At 41.8% G+C, this 19,881-nt stretch overlaps 2 protein-coding genes across 2 annotated transcripts; both read right to left on the bottom strand.

Moving 5' to 3' along the window:
• Positions 1-15,173: 15,173 nt before the first annotated feature.
• Positions 15,174-17,015, bottom strand: LOC147459150 (uncharacterized; the record flags this gene model as incomplete). Its single annotated transcript, XM_086511556.1, has 2 exons — positions 15,174-16,678; positions 16,769-17,015. Coding segments are annotated over 2 exons (1,140 nt in total), but the record flags the coding sequence as incomplete, so codon positions are not given.
• Positions 17,002-18,837, bottom strand: LOC147459149 (uncharacterized). The gene is made up of 3 exons (XM_086510481.1): positions 18,633-18,837; positions 17,459-18,526; positions 17,002-17,352 (listed from the first exon to the last, which is right to left on the bottom strand). The coding sequence occupies exons 2-3, from the start codon at positions 18,133-18,135 to the stop codon at positions 17,250-17,252; spliced, it is 780 nt and encodes a 259-aa protein (XP_086366607.1). The 5' UTR covers positions 18,136-18,526; positions 18,633-18,837; the 3' UTR covers positions 17,002-17,249.
• Between the last annotated feature and the right edge of the window lie 1,044 nt (positions 18,838-19,881).

Below are 19,881 nucleotides of genomic sequence, written 5' to 3'. Positions count from 1 at the left end.
CTTTTAAGGGAGCGTTTTGAGAGGAAAATGTCAAAAAACCTCTAAAAAGGGGATTTCTTGAAAGATAAGTGTCCAAAAACCACTAAAAGGAGCTTTATACTAACGGAGCGCAGGGGGGCATTCTAGAATTTTAGAATGCCTCCTCGCGCGCCTTAAGTAAAAAGCCCATTTTTTGGGGGGGGGGTTGACATTTTTTGCCTCTCCGGATGTCGGAATGAGACAAGTAGACATTCGTTTTTTGGGTATTTTGGCATTCCGGACGCATTGGTGGTGTCAAAAACCTCAAAATCTATCACCATTTTACTGTTTGTGACTTTTCAAGTTCTAGTGATAACGTAAGCTGCATTGAATGCGTCGCACCTGCCTCTTGAAAAAGACGCTCGCATTAAATAAAAAAGTGACCGTTTTCAAGGACGATTGGGAATATAAATCTACTTTTTAGAGTGTCTGGTTGTCCTTTTGGACGTACTCACAAGGTGCAAGTGCATTTTTCAAAAAGTTTCTGGAGAGAGAAATACAATTTCTTACAAGGCCCTCCAAATGACCTCCGAAATTTTCTAATGATTTGACTTAGCAATCAAAATGCTACAAGCGGTAAGTGTAGACGATGAATCTTATATTAAAATTTAATTTAGGTTATTGATTTATCTAATTTGTTTTTTATTACTGTAGAGTCAAAGTGATCCAACGTATGCAACTTGAGATGAGGATGAGAATGAGGAGGACAAAAAAGAGATTATGATAGATATATATTTTTATGTACTTCTCTTCTACACGTGCAGGTGTGGTACAAAAAACCTCATATTTTGTATATAATACTCAATTGAAAATTTAGCTTTATTATTTATTTAAAGTATAGTTCTTTTTCACCTCAATTCATAAAGGTGAGGTATGAGTTGTAATTTCAAAGTTTTTTTTTTTTTAAATGAAATTCATATATGTTTTATGTAGGTCAAATATAAAGATGCTTGTTTGTGGGTGGCCCAAGTGAGAAATTTATTTTTAAAAGGCTGTATAGCAGTAATAAACACGGTAATGTGTGCAATAATATTCACGGATATATTGTTATACATATTACCGTGTATATTATCAATAAACCATTGCCGTGTACATTCCTGTCTCTATTGTCGCACACGTAAAAATTTCTCTTTCTAATTACATTTGTTAAACCACGCCAATGCTAGCGGTTCTAAAGTTTTTCCCTTATAGATTTTCTTTGATTAATGTAGGACGTCATATGCTTTATGATTAAGTGAAAAATGACTCTCAACTATTGAAGAGTGGGTCTATGAGAGTGGCAGTCAGGAGTCCCCAAAGTACCTAGGTGCGAAAGGTAGAGAGAGAGAGAGATCACTATAAAAATTCCATGCAACTAAAGGGGGAAATTTGGGCTATAGTAGTAGAAAGAAGGTGTCGCAAAGCCTGATACATATAGACATTGCTTGTGTTTTTCAATTATCATAGGCACACAAGGGTCAATGGTATAGAGGATTAATCAATTGGTAGCATAAAGGGTTATCCAATATTAATAGTAAAAATAACTCCATGCAAGTAAAGGGGGAAATTTGGGCTATAGTAGTAGAAAGAAGGTATCGCAAGGCCTGATACATATAGACATTGCTTTTGTTTTTCAATTATCATAGGCACACAAGGATCAATGGCATAGAGGATTAATCAATTGGTGGCATAAAGGGTTATCAAGTATGAATAGAGAATATGCCTCTCTCTCTCTCTCTCTCTCTCTCTCTCTCTCTCTCTCTCTATATATATAGTCTTAAAAGTTATCCTACTCTCCTTTGCACATCTTAGCTCTTTTCAAGGATGTTACTTATGAATTTAGAAAGAGTGATAGCTCAACGCGTACTCTATGTTGGTGCGCCCCCATTACTAGCGCTATAATACACTAATGTTATACTCACAAGTTCACTTTGCACATGGCATATCTAACTGTAACATATAAATGTTGCTCAAGGTCGAGCTTAAAATATGTAGCTGTAGCACATGAACTCAACAAGAGGGTTTTTTAATTTCAAGAAAGTTGCAAGTTTTCATCGACAAAGGGGTCTAAGAATCTACATGGGTCATTTTATTCATAAAAATTTGTATGTGAAGAAGGGTAATTTGAATGTTGCTTGAGCACATATGATGTAGAGGGTTTTCTAATAGTTGTGGCCCAAGGAATGATTGACATGTGTTTTATCTAACGAAGAAAAGGGTTTGCAGTTGCCCTATGGTTGACCGCTTTGTGCCATTGTATTGTTTCTTCTGGATGCCTCTCCATCAAAAATAACCTCGTAGACATCTTGAGTCCATATGTTCCCTTATTGACATTGAAATGTCTAGGTTTTATTTTGGTTATGTACGTGTGTGTGTGTGTGTGTGTGTGTGTGTGTGTGTGTGTGTGTGTGTGTGTGTGTAGGACGGGGATGATGTGTATACTATCGCTGTATATTTTGAGTATCTCCTAGTTGAAATAGTACGACTAATCATATCACTATCTAAGTATATTCCAAATGTGCTTTTTGGTAATAAAGTAGTGCATGCTCTCTTACTTTGGTGTTGTAGATAATATAAAAAAATCATTATTTGGTGCTTAGTTGCTCTCTCTCTCTCTCTCTCTCTCTCTCTCTCTCTCTCTCTCTCTCTCTCTCTCTCTCTCTCTCTAGCATCTCACTATTTGTCGATCTTCTTGTAGAGTTATCTGTGTGTGTGTGTGTAGTTTTTATTAAATAATAAGACATAATTGAACTTTGACATTCAAAAGACAACTTACTTTAGAGAAAAATCAATGATAAGTACAAAAACATCTTAGTCTTAGAATTATCTTTGTAAAGATCTTATGAGAATGAAGCCTCATTCTAATATATATTGATAAAATAAGTACTTCCCCAGTAGTAGGTGTAGGTGTAATGACGTATAGACATTTGCTTTGAGCAAAAAAAAAATCCAAGAAAAGATAGAGTCTTCACATGCATCCATTCAAATAAGACAACAGATATGTTGCCTTGGATGTGTTTTACAGGTGTCAATGGAATACATCAGTTGTTATCCATGTCCAACTTACAACTTTATTAACTAAAAACAGATGTCCAAAAAGAGCTCATGCAATCTAAAATTTTAAAGTTTTTTTAAAATTTTTTAGGAGATAGTTATACATCTGGTTTCTAAATAGCCCCAATTTTTTTTAAGGACCTTAATAGATATTTAGTATACATATCATTTTGATCATAAGGCCACCACCCCTTTTGATCCAAGTGTCTTAATACCCACATTGGCATAAAAGATCCGAACCTTCAATATCCTTTGTAGAGAGTGTCCAATCCAACCTTTTATGATTGAAGATCAGTAAAACATCAAGGTAGAGTTTAGTTTGCCCAAGAGCAAAGATAGCCGAAGCTATGCCATCAAGATATAGCATCCAAGGTACCATTTGTGTCCAGAAAAATAGTCCTTCCAATTTTTTAGGGCTAAGAGGGAGGAAGTAATGCTAAACCCTCCAAAAAATAACCAGTTTTAAGTTTGATAGTTAGATTAGTACTACCTTTCTTAATGCTACAACATTCTTTTGTAGTTTTTATGATTCTTAGACCTCAACATATCATCAATACTTAGTCGGAACAAATGAACTATAAAAAATACATAACCCATGTAGAAGAATCCAACAAGGATGATAGCCCTAATGAGATTGTTTAGGGAAAAAACAAACAAACCCTTTTTGTTGTTAAATACGAAAAAAACCAGAGTTTTTGTAACATTTTATAAGTCTCTACCTATTTCAAAGAGGTAAACATAAAAAATTATGGATAGTACGCATTTGCGGCAGGTCACCTCACCAATTTATGATGCTCCTAAGTTATGCTTGACAAGCCAGGCGGTATCCTCCTTTGTGAGGATTGTTGTAAAGAAAACCAATCAACCAATTTCCCATACTCCCAATACCTAAGGTGCCCCATTTTTTATGTAGTAAATTGTTTAACCAAAGCTCACAGAAGAGAAAACATAAAAAGAAACAATAAGGGATCCTTAAACCATAATCATCCACACCAAGTTTTTTTTCGAATGCCAAACGCAGTCTAACTTAGCCACCCACACAGTGGGCCTTAACAAGCTAAGTCACATGGTTCACATGCCAGTAAGCAGAGATGTTTTACATCACCTTTATTCCTATATATACAAAGGAGAGATAAACATAATACCAAGAACAAATATACAGTAACTGACCTGTGTAGGTTGCGCAACCTCCATAACAACACAACAGAGAATGAATATACACATTCCTCTCTTTCAGGTTATGCAAATAAACCACACACAAGGCTAAGTGAGAGGCGTCACCTCTTTAAATAGAAGAAGGTTGATCCCGAGTACTCATTGCATGTAGCGAGCAGCATCCATCATCATTCCAGGCACTGAGTAGGCCAGGTGCTATTTCTACTAGGGAAACAAAACCAGCCACCTCTGATGAGGCTTGGTTTTGTAGAATAGAGTAATCTACGCATCATTATGTGTGTGGCACAGTTGTAGAGTGCGATTTAAGCCTTGTTTATTGTAGCCAACTTAACTGCCCACGTTTATGGTTTTGTTCTTATAACCCTTTAGGGGTATCATCCCACGGTGGATTCTATTCCAATGTAGCCTAGAAAATGGGCATTTTTTAAAACTATAGCTTAAGTGGAATTATATAGAAAAAAGAGAGCAGTACGGGGGTGTTTTCATTAGAGCAAGGCAATATGTGTAAAAATAACCCAAGTGTGATTTAGAACATAGTAGTTTTAGGTAATGTAAGAGACAGAAGTACTACTTTGTGTGTGTATGTGTGTGTGTGTGTGTGTGTGTGTGCGCGCGTGCGCGTGCGCGTGCGCGTGCGTGTGCGTGTGTGTGTGTGTGTGTGTGTGTGTGTGTGTGTGTGTGTGTGTGTGTGCCTGCCTTGTCCCCCAGGCACCAAACACAATGGGTCGATAGTAGGCCCATTGTGAATGGGCCTACTACCTTATTAAACAGATGAGATTATCGTGGTTAAAGTGTAAACCATGCCAGTCATTTTGAGAGAGAGTGTGTGTGTAATTTTATTAATTATGTCATCTCTTTTGAATCTGTTAAGATAAAATTTGTTTTTAAGTACCTTGATATCTTCCCAAGCAAGGAGGTAGTTGGAGGAGAAGTATACTATTAAGTAAAGCAGACTGATAGAAGTGCTAAGAGCAGCTTTGTGGGGTCTATTATTGTTCTTCTTTATGAATTCAATAGATGGGAGGTTCAGAAGGTCTCTTTTCCAAGAAAATATTTGGTCATACTCTCCTAGACAAGGTACATGAAGCGAAATAGAAAAATTGAGGAATTGTACCAAAGTGCAAAAAAAGCCATTGGATGTAGTAAACCCTTGTCTGTAAGTTGGTTCAATTTTAAGCAGTCAAGATATATATGATTGATCCCCTCTGAGAAAGACCTACTGTTGAGGCTTAGTATATCATCCATATACCTATATGTATGTTTGAATAGTGAAAGTTTATTATTTTTGTCACCCATGGTTTTGAGAAACCATTTGTATTCGAAGAAGGCTAAGTATATATTAAACATAAAAGGGGAGCAGGAGACGCCAGTGTCCTCCAAAGAGAATGGTGCAGTTATCAAGTACCCATGATATGTTTAAACATAGCTTCTCTTCATTGAAGTGTAAGGGGTGGAATGAGTGTGTGTTTTTAATCCATCTAGGTTTTTTGGAAAGAGACATGCAGACGAAACCCTTTTTCCTAGCATTAATAAAATCTAGTTTAATTACTTGAGACAGAACATCCTTAAGTCATAGGTACCCTTCTAAGGGAATATTCTCATAGCATTGAGTAATATCTACTGGAAAAAGATGAAAAATCTTTAGGGAGGTTAAGAGTAGCCTCTGTGGAGTTTTTTACTAACCAAAAAGGGTTGGTTATAGTAGATTTTTTGCTTGGAAACGTAGACCTATTCAAACTCTGCTAGTATAAGGTCAAGACACAGGGTAATATCTTTGGTAACATCGGTAAAGATGCTATTCGAAGCATCAAAAATCCATTTGAATTTATGTTTATGATTTTTATAGGTGGGAAAAAGTACTGGAAGTTTGGTATCTTGAAGAGAATAACCCAAATTTTCTAAGTGCCTTGAAATATTATTGGCAACCTCATAAAGGGATGTGTTAAGTATTGTGAATTCCCTCGCAGATACCCGAGAATGAGCTGCTCTCCAAGCCAAGTTTTGCAAATAAGAGTTGGACAATTAGGGCTTTTATCCAGTTCTACTACAAACCAATGTTTTGCAAGTTTTTGAAATTCAAGAGCCAGTTGTGGTGTAATCCAAGAGCTTTCTGTAGAAAGCCATTTACTAGGTATGTGTGAGATTTTTTGGAAAATACATTTTCCCACGAGTTTTCCTAAGTCCAGTGTAGGACTTTCTTCTCCAGTCAAAGAGAACTGACAAGGTCAGTTGAGCAGCTAAGTAAAGCTAATAAAGTGAGATATGGGTTTTTGGGAAAGTTAGGTATGTGATTAAGCCCTTTAGCCATGATTTTTTGACCTGTAGTATTTTCAATTATGCTAAGATCACAAGTGCAGACATGCATACCAAACGTATCAAAGTCTTTGCAAAATGTGATAAATTTGTTACAAACACATTCAGGAATGGAGTTGTGTAAAAAAAAATCATCACAGTAGACCAAATATTTAATAGGTTGTTGATACTATCCAATAAGTACACTCACAAAAAAGTGTCTTAGGGTGTTTCCAATCGAGAAGCTCATTCTAAAAAAGACAGTGTTTGTAAATATAATCTTTGCGAGGAGTTTTTTTGTTGAGATACCTCCTTCCACATGGGCTCACAGCAACCTGCATATTCATCAGTGAATATAAGTCAAGAAAGTGCCTGATTGGGGTGTTTTTGCCTCTTCCTCTAGTGTAACTACGAGATTTCCCTCGATTAAAATTAGAGGAAGAGCTAGGTGTCAGAAATGAAGTAAATGAGTTGGGAGTAGTAAGAGAATTAGGTCTTTTTAGTGAGGAGGAGTCATCGTCTTCAATACAAGGCTTGAGTAGGCGAGTGATAATCTTCACTCCTTTATAGTTAGCATAAGTGGTTAGATAAATCCCAGGTTCCTCAGACTTTAGTTCCTTCAGGATATCCAGCATTAGCCCACAAAAGAAGTTGAAAGCAATTTGAGCAATCACTATTTGTTTAGCTTAGCCTCCTAACCAAGAACAAATAAGGGAGAGATGAAAGTCCACCGGTTTTTCGGGAAAGAGTAGGTCCATATGGCTGAGGATAAACAAAATAGCATGATCAAACCACATGATGTTGGATTGACAAGAAGCTTTAGGGTCAAGAAATAAGCACACTTAACATAGGGTCGAAAAACATTCCAAATGGATCCTGTGTAGAAATCTGGATTACTTTTGGCAAACTCCATGTTCCCCTTTGTACGAATGTAGAGGCTTGTACTGAAAGGGCATTGATGAGTTCCCCTTTGTCTAAGAAATGTCCTCATAGTAGAGGCAGGAAGATTAGCTAGGTACACCCAAGTTTCACTAAAAATTCGTGCTAAAAATGCTTTGTTAGGTAGGACCCAGAGCTGATGGTCCACCCCAAAAGATTCAATTTCAATTTGTCTAACAAGTAAGAAAGGGAAAACCTTGGATATTTTTTGTACCATTTCTAAAAGGTTAGAGTCACTAAGGGAGCAAAGATTACTCTAAAATTCCTGACAGCTTCAAGAGCTGCACTATCTCTATAAAAGATACCACCTGTCTAAGGGATAGTTGGAGCAGCCAGTGTGATGTTAAAAGAAGGATTGAGGCCGCATAATCTTTTCAAAAATTTAGATGATTCAGCCCCAGAGGAGGAGAAAAGGGCAAGCTCTTGTTGATATTATATAGAGAGTATAGGTAGCTGGGCTATGTCGTTGTCCAAGGTAGCTAGAATCCTAACCCAATCCTTAAAAGATAATATGTGCAAAATAGACAGATTTTTGATTGTAGTAAGAGCCAAATCATATATTAGTTGAGACACATCCATGCTGGCAATACATCTGAGGACAAGAGATGTTGCCACAGAGAGGGGTTCAGAAAATAGTTCTAGGCCTTGTGAAAGAGCAAGGGTCTGCAATATACGAAAATGTTAGTAAGGCTATGATTACTTATGGCAGTGGGCCACACAAAATTTGGCCTTTCTTGCCAAAAAAGATCGAGTTCTAACTGCTAAGGCATTTTTTGGAGTATGGTCTTTTAGGTAAAACTTAATCTACTCTAAAATCCTTGTATGATTCTCTGGGTCGTAGTTTACTCTCATGTGAGCTATCATTCTAAAGTGTTTGTGATCCTAAAATGAAATATATAGATATAATTTTTCTTGTGAATTGGGCCTGCAAACCTTAAATCGGTAAAGTCAGAGACTATAATAACCGTTGGTGCAGCCAAAGTTGGTCTGTGCAGGGAAGTGCTCTATGCCAAGCTATGGGTGCTAACACGTGCAGAACAAATGGCTAAGGCCAGTGAGGAGGCCTTGGGTAGGAAAATGATAGTGGAAGTGTATGTCTAATACGATTTTTTTGGTAAAAAAGGCTTTAAAATGGTCGAGTGGGGTTGACAGGCAAAGGTGCTTGAGATGTTGAGTTGGTGCTCTAGAATATGGTCTTCTAGATGTTGTGCAAGTTGGTCCAGAACGGCTCGTTAAACGAAGCCCCGTGGTGAAAGATATTGAAGTTCAAAGTTAAAATGCTTTGCAAATCCCAGATGAATAGGGCAGGTGGGGACAGGTGGCTTGCGGTGATATGGATGGATAAGCATGAAGTGCTTGAGCTGGGAAAAATGTCGGTCTTTTAAGATTGCCATTCGGAGCTCAGACGAGCAAGTTATGGCCTGTGGAATATTTGTCGGGGGTCGGGTATGTGCTCACCGAGTTGCATTGATAGGCATACTGACAAGGATATTTTTGAGTTTGCCAAGGTTTTGAAAGTTGCATGCAACATGGGGAGTCAGTCAAAATTTGCGGCTCGCCGAGCGAAGTCATGGACACCTAAATACATCCAATCCTAGTTGGCAGGCGGTTACGACAAGAAGGGATCGGATGTTTTCTTTTGTTTCTTGAACGGATTGTCCAAAGCCATGATGCGGAATTGTGGAGAAGTGCAAGGATTTATAGGGCCGGTAGAGGTGGAGCTCTTATGTGGTTATGTGGTGTGATCGAAAAAATTTATGCGACAGGTACAATCGTATCCGAATATTGATCGTGTGGAGGGCCCATAGATCAAAAAGGAAAAGGTGGGCTGGAGGGATTGAGGATAAAAACGTTAAGTTCAATAGGCCAAGGAGGGAAGAAAGAGGGAAAAAGAAAAGATTTGAATTGAGGAGGCAATAGTTCCCGACACTATGGCTCAAAAACAAAGTCTTTGTTTTCCTTGCTGAAGGAGGAGGTGAACTGAAAGAAAGAAGAGCAGCGGTTTTTCAAAAAAAAAAAGGAGAAGGGAGGTTTTTTCTTCTTGCTTGGAGGAGGGAATTGAGAAGGAGGAAAGAGAGAATCTTCGTGCGTTCCGTGGTCAAATTCGACATGCATGGTCCGTGAAATGGCTCGGAAGTGCAAGCGCCTTGCAGAAGCAAGAGCCACCGAGGGATGCTAAGAGGAAAAGCTGATGCCGAAGTGAAGCCAATGGTGAATTTCATGTCAAGGTGTGGGCTGACAAATTTGAGTGGCAAGGGAGGTGTGTGCCCCTCTGTATGAAGCGGCGATGGCCATGGTGCATCCTAGAGCACAGTTTATGGAGTTTGTACATGGTGTTTTCCTTTGAAGGAGAAGCTTTCATTACTAGTTTTGGCATTGTCTTTCCCCCCTTTCTAGTTTGCTCGTCTCCAAGGTGTGTGGTACCGGTGTGTTCGAGCGTGTACGACCCCGGGCCCCCTCTATGTGTGATAGAGAAAGAGAGAGAGGTGTTGGGTTGTGGAAGCGCGAGAAGTAGGCAAGATCAGTGTGATCGCTGTTTAGAGATTGTGCAGAGCGTGTGTGTGCGTTGGGTAAAGTACAGGCGAGGCCCTGGTAGTGTAAATTGTTTTTTATGAAGGTGTTTTCAAGAGGACAGGGTTGCTGTGACTACCCTGAGTTATATAGGGGCCATTGCATGTGTGTCGGGTGTGTTCCCATTCCCCCACTCCATCTTTTGATGCCCCCACGGAGGAGCACACTGATGCTCCTTTTTGAAGACAAAACAATGGATTTTTTAATGCCAAAGGTGTGGCCTTTGAAGAGCAGGTACTGCTAGATATGGAGTGGACAGAATTTCCAATTTTTATAGGTGCTGAAGATGCAGAAACCTGGCTCCAGGACTACGGTTTGTTTCTGTTGGAGAGCAGTGTATCGAGGGAAGAGGGCGTAGTGCAAGTGTTCCCGCTCCTGGTTCGTGGAAAAGCGAGGAGGTGGTACGATGGTCTGTGCGAAGAGGTGAAGACCGATCATGAAGCATTGGAAGCAGCTTTCTAAAGCAAGTTCGTAGTCGATGTGCAACTGGACGAGGTGAAGCGAAAGCTGGACATGTTAAAACAGGGCTTGGAAGGGGATTTTCAAGAATTTTTATGGGAATTGGAGGACCTTTGGGGAAAGCTAATAACGGAACTGCTGCTAAGACTGTTGGGTTTTTAAAATTGAGCAAGTTTTTGGATTGCCTGCATGAAGAAGTAAGAGACAAGGTGAAGATTGATGGCCCGGTGTCATAATAATGAAGAGGTGGTGGCTCTCAAAAAAGGGCATACTAGGAAGATTCTCAAGAAGTGCCAAGCTACGAAGGGGTTGTCAGGTGTTGTGATGCCAAAGCAGGTTGATGTGGTGGTAGCCAAGACAATATTAGTGCAATGGGAGGTTTATGTGCAAGAGGAACAAGGGTTCCGTGGCTACAGAGAGGCAGGGTGGTTCTTCCGTCGAGAATGCCAGTTAGGGTGGCTCCAATTGTGGAGGATGCACATGTGATTCCAAATTGGGCAAAGGATGTGCTGCCAAGTCAAGGTGTGGATGGTGAAGCTCCATTAAAGTGTGGTAGAGGTCAAAGAGTGCAGTTTGCACATGAAATTGAAACGATGAAGCTAGGAGAGTTTCCTGAGCTTCAGACAGAGGACGAGGTTGACCCATGTGAAAGTAGCTCTATGGATGTTGACACAAGTTGGGAGACCAAGTTGTCTCAGTCAAGGTATGATGAGTTTGATCTCTTGCAAGTGGGTGGAGATACAGTGAAGGAGAAAGGAGCAATGCAAACCGCTATGTTCAGTTGAGACCAAGTGGAGGATCCCAAGCCTACAGGTGATGATATGCAAGTCAAGGTGATGTGCGTACAATAGGTGCAAAGCTTTTCAAGAAGGGATGGAGAAACCTTGCCTATAGACAAAGACGAGGATAATGCGGTAGAGAACGAGATTCTCTCTTCCTTGATGGAGCAGGATGCAGCAGTAGAAGAGATGCTTGAAGGGAATGTAATTGAAGCCGACAGGCAAGTGGTGTTGATAGACCTTGAAGGGCCGATTGATAAGGGAGATCTTGATGATGCTGGAATTGAGTGCTTTGCAAGTGAGAGGGCAAACATGGAGCCAAAGATAGAAGTGCTTCCAATGCTACAGGTACGCTCTATGGCAAAGGATGTGGATTTCCAGGTTGTGTCCAGGCTTCTTACGAAAGTTTGTGTGTGGTGGTTGAAGGGGATGCTGGTAAGTGCGGTTGTACAGTGGGCTGTCGAGCAAGTACTCTGATGGAAGTGGTGATGCATTCGGTGGTGTTTTTTTTGGAAATGGACAGTATGCCAATGAATGCTGGGAGCAGTGGAAGTATCCCAAGGAAACATTATGTGGATGATTGGTTGTGCACTTGTATGTAGCATTATGAGTGGTTGTTGCAAGTGGATGGGTGAGACCAAAGCCAAGTGTTCGACCCAGGTGGTAACCATGTTGTAATGCAGGGGGTTGGGCAACCCACTTGAGCAAGTGTGGTGGGTAAGAGAAGATATCTTTTGTACATATGGTTGTGGTTTTGGAGTGCTTTCGGTTGTCCGTTTGGAGTTGCAATTTTTTAGTTCAATAAGCCTATGTGTGGTTGAACGTACGTGTTCAACTAGGGGGTGGGCAATGATAGTGCATCCAAAGTTAGTATGTGCAGGGAAGTGCTATATGCCAAGCTATGGGTGCTAGCATGTGCAGGACAAAGGGCTAAGGCCAATGAGGAGGACTTGGGTAGGCAAATGATAGTGGAAGTGTATGTCTAATGTGGTTTTTTTTTGTCAAAAGGGCTCCAAAATGGTCCGGTTAGGGTGACAGGTAAAGGTGCCCGAGATGTTGATTTGTGCTCTAGAATATGGTCTTCTAGATGTTGTGCAAGTTGGTCCGGACGGCTCGTCAAACGGAGCCCCGTGGTGAAAGATATTAAAGTTCAAAGTTAGAATGCTTTGCAAATCCCAGACGAACAGGGCAGGTGGCGACAGGTGGCCTAAGGTGATATGAATGGATAGGCATGAAGTGCTTGAGCTGGTAAGCATGCCGGTCTTTTCGGATTTCCATTCAAAGATCAGACGGGCAATTTATGGCCTGTGGAATATTTGTCGGGGTCGGGTATGTGTTCACCGAGCCGCGTTGATAGGCGTGCTGACAAGGATATTTTTGAGCTCGCTAAGGTTTTGGAATGTTGCATGCAATGTGGAGAGTGAGCCAAAATTTGAGGCTTGCGGATCGAAGTCATGGACACCTAGATACATCCAATCCCAATTGGCAAGTGGTTACGGTGAGAAAGGATCAGATTTTTTTTTTCCTTTTCTTGAACGGGATGTCCGAAGCCATGGTGCAAAGTTGTGGAGAAGCGCGGGGATTTCAGGGCCGATCGGTGGAGCTCTTATGTGGTGTGATCGGAAAACATTATGTGATAGGTACAACCGTGTTCGAACAGCGACGGTGTGGAGGGCCCATGTTTAAGAGTCTCTTGGTTATAAATCCAAAAGGAAAAGGTGGGTTTGGAGGGGTTGAGGATAAAAACGTTAAGTTCAATAGGCCAAGGAGGGAAGAAAGAGGGGAAAAGAAAATACTTGAATTGAGGAGGCAATAGCTCCCCGCGCTATGGCTCAAAAAATAAGTTTTTTTTTTCCCCTTGTTGCACGAGGAGGTGAAGTGAAAGAAAGAAGAGCAGTGGTTTTTTGAGAAAAAACGAGAAGGCAGGTTTTTTTTTCTTGCTTGGAGGAGAGAATTGAGAAGGAGGAAAGAGAGAATCTTCGTACGTTCGGCGGTCAAAGTTGACACTCATGGTCTATGAAATGGCTCAAAATGGCGAGGGCCTTGCAGAAGAAGGAGCCATCGAGGGCTACCAAGAGGAAAAGCTGCTGCCAAAGTGAAGCCAATGGTGAATTTCACGTCGAGGTGTGGGCCAACGGATTTGAGTGGCGAGGGAGGTGTGTGTCCCGCTGTATGAAGCGGCGATGGCCATGGTGCAGCATAGAGCACGGTTTATAGAGTTTGTACGTGGTGTTTTCCTTTGAAGGAGAAGATTTCATTACTGATTTTAGCGTCGCATTTTCCCCCTTTCTTCTTTGCTTGTCTCCAGGGTGTGTGGTGCCGGTGTGTATGAGCGTGTGCGCCTCCTTGGTCCCCCTCTGTGTGTGAGAGAGAAAGAGAGAGAGGTGTTGGGTTGTGGAAGTGCGAGACATGGGAAAGATCCATGTGATCACTGTCTAGAGATTGTGCAGAGCCTGTGTGCGTTGGATGAAATGCAGGCGAGGCCCTGCTAATGTAAATTGTTTTTTTGAAGGTGTTTTTGACAGGCCAGGGGTGCTGTGAATACCCTGAGTTATATAAGTGTCATAAAATATAATATCTAAGTTTACCAAATGATTTTCTCATATTAAATTGTTTAATTAATATGGAAATATAAAAGGGGAACAAGAGTTAGGATATAGATACGTGCTTCTAAACCTATCTCAATAGGGGACCAAAAGAAGAAATGGTTGCATCTCAATAGGGGTACAAAAGGAGACGATCTACCAAAGAGCAATGTGTAGTAAGTGCTTCTAGATCTACCTCAGCAACAACGGACCAAGAGGAGGACCAAGAGGAGAGATGGTTACATCTCAATAGGGGTCCAAAAGGAGGTAGTCTATCAAAGGGCAACATGCATCTAATGGATCTTAAAAGACCTTAGGGTAAGCTTCAATAAAGACCTCCAAAAGTTAGTGTTAAAAAGTCATTTGACCTTAGGCAAGCTAGGGCTGACCTTGAGGTGGGAATCATACCCAAGCATGAGGTGCTTGTCGGCTTGCTAGCTCAAGTGCTTAAAGTGTTTGTGGGAACCTTGCCTAAGCTTGAGGTGATTCTCATGCTTAAATAACTAAGGTTCTTGAAGTGTTCAATTCAAAGATAAACTCACTTCAATTCAAAGATAAACTGTCAAAAGGCATATAGTATTTCCATGCTTGATTGACTAAGGCTTGAAGTGTTCGATTCAAACTAAATGACTTAAGAAGCATAAAAGACACATGTCAAAATCCTCCACATGTGGCTCTCATGATGTGCTTGAATCCTATTGCATAGGCTTTAAAGGGGTCCAATGAGAATTTAGATGCATAAAAATAAATAATTACGTTCTTTCTCTCAAAGAGGAAAAAGAGGAAACGTGTCCAAATGATATAGTTAAATAATATGAGAGAGAGAGAGAGAGAGAGAGAGAGGGGGGGGGGGGGGGGGGGTGGACTAAGCTTGAGAGGGGGTATACTCTCCCACACACACACACATTCTCTCATTGTGTGGAGTGCAAAGTGCAAGAGCTCCATCTCCTTCTCCAAGCTTGTTGAGAAGTGGAGAACCTACACCAACACTCTTGGCTATGAAATGCAAATCCAACCAAGAGCCATGCTACAATGCAAATCCAACCAAGAGTCGTTCAAATTTTTAAAGAAACACATGTAACAAATTTGAACGACCTTTAGCATGCCAAAAGAAATTATCTTTATTCACTACTTATTTGTTCTCTCTCTCTCTCTCTCTCTCAAATTCTGGCATCTCACTATTTTGTTGATCTTTTGGTAGAGTTCTCTATCCAGATGTGTGTCCGCACGCGTGCACGTGCATGCACACATTGGGGGGTATCTCTCGATGTCCACAATCTTGTCGAAGCTAATGGTGGGGAGCAAACCGACTGGTAGGCCAGTGAGGAACCACTAGTTTTAATAAGATTCCACCATTCAATCACAAACCATATCCCATATCAAATGATTTTATATTTTTAAATAAACATATAGCTTTCCTATTGAATTCGAGAAAGAGAAGGGAAGACCGAATTTGAGGGAGATGATAGATATCATGTGTGTGAAGATGCCATTGCGGTAGCTTCCATTGTTTCAAGCTACAAAACTTTCCCCTTGCACGAGTTCTCTCGTGCACACCCTTTCAGAGAGCATCATCTCTAACAAGTGTTCATGAATAACTTCTAACAAAATACATCAATGTATATTATTACGGAATAAGGCTTCGGACATAGAAGCTCTTCAAGAGAGTGCACCGACACATCTGTCAATGAAGTACACCCACTCAACTAAAGTTTTGCAAGTTTGTCAATGAAGTGCACCACCAATAAAATTTACATGTCAAGTTTGCAAGGGTAGCCACAACCGACACATCTGTAACTGAAGTGCACCCACTCTAATAAAGTATTTCCAAGTTTATAAGGGTAGCCAATCATGGATGGTTTTTCTGGCTACTTTCAATATTCGATAGGGATTGACGATCGATTGAAGACTACCTTCAGAGCCGACACATTTGTTAAGGAAGTTCACCATGCAAACGAAGTGTTTCCAAGTTTGTAAGGGTAGCCAGAGCCGACACATCTGTCAATGAAGTGCACTCGATCAAATCAAGGTAGCTCAAGTTTGTAAGGATAGCCAGAGCCGACACATCTTTCAATGAAGTGCACCTACTCAAATCAAGTATTTTCAAGTTTGTAAGGGTAGCCAGAGCCGACACATCTGTGAATGAAGTGCACCTACTCAAATCAAGTCTTTCCAAATTTGTAAGGGTAGCCAGAGTTGACACATCTGTCAATGAAGTGCACTTGATCAAATCAAGGTAGCTCAAGTTTGTAAGGGTAGCCAAAGCCGACACATCTGTCAATGAAGTGCACTCGATCAAATCAAGGTTGCTCAAGTTTGTAAGGGTAGCCAGAGCCGACACATCTGTCAATGAAGTGCACTCGATCAAACTAAGGTAGCTCAAGTTTGTAAGGGTAGCCAGAGCCGACACATCTGTCAATGAAGTGCACTCGATCAAATCAAGGTAGCTCAAGTTTGTATGGATAGCCAGAGCCGACACATCTGTCAATGAAGTGCACCTACTCAAATGAAGTATTTTCAAGTTTGTAAGGGTAGCCAGAGCCGACACATCTGTGAATGAAGTGCACCTACTCAAATCAAGTCTTTCCAAGTTTGTAAGGGTAGCCAGAGCCGACACATCTGTCAACGAAGTGCACTTTATCAAATGAAGGTTGCTCAAGTTTATAAGGGTAGCCAAAGCCGACACATCTGTCAATGAAGTGCACTTTATCAAATGAAGGTTGCTCAAGTTTGTAAGGGTAGCCAGAGCCGACACATCTGTCAATGAAGTGCACCTACTCAAATGAAGTCTTTCCAAGTTTGTAAGGGTAGCCAGAGCCGACACATCTGTCAATGAAGTGCACTCGCTCAAATCAAGTATTTTCAAGTTTGTAAGGATAGCCAGAGCCGACACATCTGTCAATGAAGTGCACCTACTCAAATGAAGTCTTCGCAAGTTTGTAAGGGTAGCCAGAGCTGACGCATCTGTCAATGAAGTGCACCTACTCAAATCAAGTCTTCGCAAGTTTGTAAGGGTAGCCAGAGCCGACACATTTGTCAATGAAGTGCACTTGGTCAAATCAAGGTTGAACAAGTTTGTAAGGGTAGCTAGAGCCGAAAGATCTGTGAATGAAGTGCAGTCAGTCAAATAAAGGAAACGGCACTTGCCTTTTACCTGCACAGTAGAATATTATTAATTAACAACACTAGTCTCGTTTATAAACATGATCAGATAGATGATGACAATGCATGATGAGTCATCATGCACAATAAATTGATAATTAGTTGAGCACTTTCCTATCTCGATTTCGTTGGGCGGACTGATCTCTTCCAAGGAAGAAAACCTTCCACACGCAAGTTGCGCAGGGTACTCGAGAGGGTCAGCTTTCGCACCCCCGCCAAACCTCTCAAGTCCAGCTTATAAAGAAGCGGCAGACTGCTTAGATCCAAGCACTGATTGACATTTCCAGACTTGCAGGCGGCCAAGTCTGAGGTCTCGCAGATGCACAAAAGGAGAATCCCTGCATGAATTAATCGCGACGTAATTGGAATAGTACAGTGGTCGAGGGATATATTCATGCTTATCAAGCTTGCTGACAACAATATTAGCAACTCATGAACACTTACTCAAGATTGTGTCTGTTACGTCGTCCCAAGAAGGGCAGGACGAAGCCAGACGACTCCTCCATCGCTTCAAGCTGCTGCGTGCTCGCACTAATTTGCTGCTCTGCTGATCTGCTCAAATATGTCAAGGAAGAGCATCCACCAGTATCAATGCTCTCTAGATTGCCACAATAACTCAAGCCCAGCGCCTTTCTTAAAGCTGTGAGACAGGAAAAGCTTCCCTCCACAGTCCTCAGCCCGTTGCATTGACAAAGATCAAGAGTGAGTAACCTGCTTAGTGAATTAAGGTCTGGGATGTGCTTTAGCTTCGAGCATGACTGTAGTTGTAACTTTCTCAGGGCAGGACAAGCGTCAGGCAATGGTCCCACCTCCTCCAAATGCAGATTTCCATAGATTGAGAGTTCCTGAAGCTCATGTGGCAAGGGATGGCCGGCTTCGACAAGGCACGTCGACCGGCCCTTATAACGTCCCGCTACACTCTGCACTTCCAGATTATTACAATGAAGGAGATGCAACTTCTCCAGCCTCTTTAAGCAGCCCAACACACATGAAGGCCCCAGACTTCTCAAACCTTTCAAGGATTCGAAGATCAGCCACACGAGGTTCGGAGTCCCTTCCCAACCCGTTATCTCCTCAATAGCTTCCAGGTGATTCAGTTCCAAGACACGGAGAGCCTTCATGTTTATCCCCAGCTGTAGGCCCCTCTGCTCCCATTAAACTCATAGAGCCACGCGGGGATAGTCTTTTTATTCCAAGCTTCAAATATCGTACCTGATCAGCCGACCCGCTTCTTTTAGTTCATGCTGAGAGTATAATTTCCATGTGACGTGCTTCTTCTTCCGGGAGCTGCGCCACGACATGCTTCTTCTTCCATAGTTCATCTGTCGTGAAATGTGGCAAGCCCATACCAATTGAGGAATGTATTCTAATAGCAGAGTTCACAAGAGCATCCACATGATTGGTAACTCTAGATTTGGCAACACGCTTGAGCAAGTCATGAATCACTAGCCGGGGCTGCAAACCATCATGATGAACCACCTCCAAAAGACCATGATATTCCAGCAGACGCACCTGCACGTTAAGAACTGCATTAAAAGCTGGACGCCATAACTGCAGAGTACACTGAAGGTACCATGGTGCTTACTAAAGAGGCTAGAGAGCACAATACTTATATTACCTCTTCATGCATCCTATCCGCTGTGTAGTCATCATAGTGAAGCCGCACGAAGGTCCACGCTGGATAAGCAAACCAATCACCATCATCGTAAGCACTTTCAATTAATGTGGTCAGGTCAATAAAGAGGTTTATAAGGGGAGAGGGCACTGCATCTAAGCTTTTCTCCACAGATTTCAAAACGGCCCCCTCACTATACTTATTACTCCTCTACGGGTCAGTGATCCATTGCTGAGAATTGAATTTATCTGGACCCTGACGTATAACTTGCCGAAGCGCCGCTCCCTGGAGCTTGAGACACAGAGGATGACATTGCTCTTCAAAAAACCAGAAATTAAGGGCGATCTTCCGCAAGTCCTCGTCGGCGATGAAGAAAGACGCGTCGCAACAGTAAGATCTGAGCGCCTGTATAGCTTCCTCGTCGGTCAGACTAGGAACAGGAACTACACTAATAGTACTGGAAGTTCCTTCAATACTTCCTCCCACCGTCATTGACAGTACTCTACTCTCAAGCAGTGTTCTCACAACGTCCTTACTCCTGCTGGTCACCATTATTTTGGTTCCTGGCATGCATTTCATGTCCATTATCTGCTTAGCGTAATCAAAGCTTGGAAACTGATCGGATTCAGACAAGCTATTGTCCCACACATTGTCAATGGCAAGGAACGCTTTGTCTCCCCAGCCCTTTCTTTAAATCATTCATTGCCTGCACAATCAATCAATCAATCTCTCTCTCTCTCTCTCTCTCTCTCTCTCTTCTCTCTCTCTCTCTCTCTTATGGTGCGCACATGCCACGTTCACGAGGGACGTCCGGTGAAAAAGCGCAGTCCAACACAGCAAGGCCCACCACGCCCCTGTGCGTATAGAAACGGCTAGCCACCGTTGTGGCCGCAATGGAGGCCCCCCCCCCCCCCATCCCGTCAGCAGACGTCAGCCGGTAACGATTGCTGGCCGAAGCAGCTCATGTGCGCAATGTCCTGACCGGTAAGATACGTTCATGAAGCCAACGGACGCACAACTGAACGTCCCATGTGCGCTCTCTCTCTCTCTCACACATTTTTAAACCAAATGAAATTATGCCGAGGCCCACCTTTAATGGACCTCTCTGTTTGGCCTGCCAACGGGTCCGTAGATGTTCTCGGACTTGAAATTTTAGGAATTGTAAAGTGTGCCCTCGTAAAAAATAAAAGTGAGTCTTTTATTTTTTGGGCAATACTCACACATGTGAGTGGAAGACATAAAAAGGAAAGTG

This window comes from Adiantum capillus-veneris, chromosome 4 (assembly GCF_014529385.1).
Source record: "Adiantum capillus-veneris isolate H3 chromosome 4, ASM1452938v2, whole genome shotgun sequence".
NCBI classification, from domain to species: Eukaryota; Viridiplantae; Streptophyta; class Polypodiopsida; order Polypodiales; family Pteridaceae; genus Adiantum; species Adiantum capillus-veneris.
This window is presented reverse-complemented; position numbering and strand designations above follow the sequence as displayed.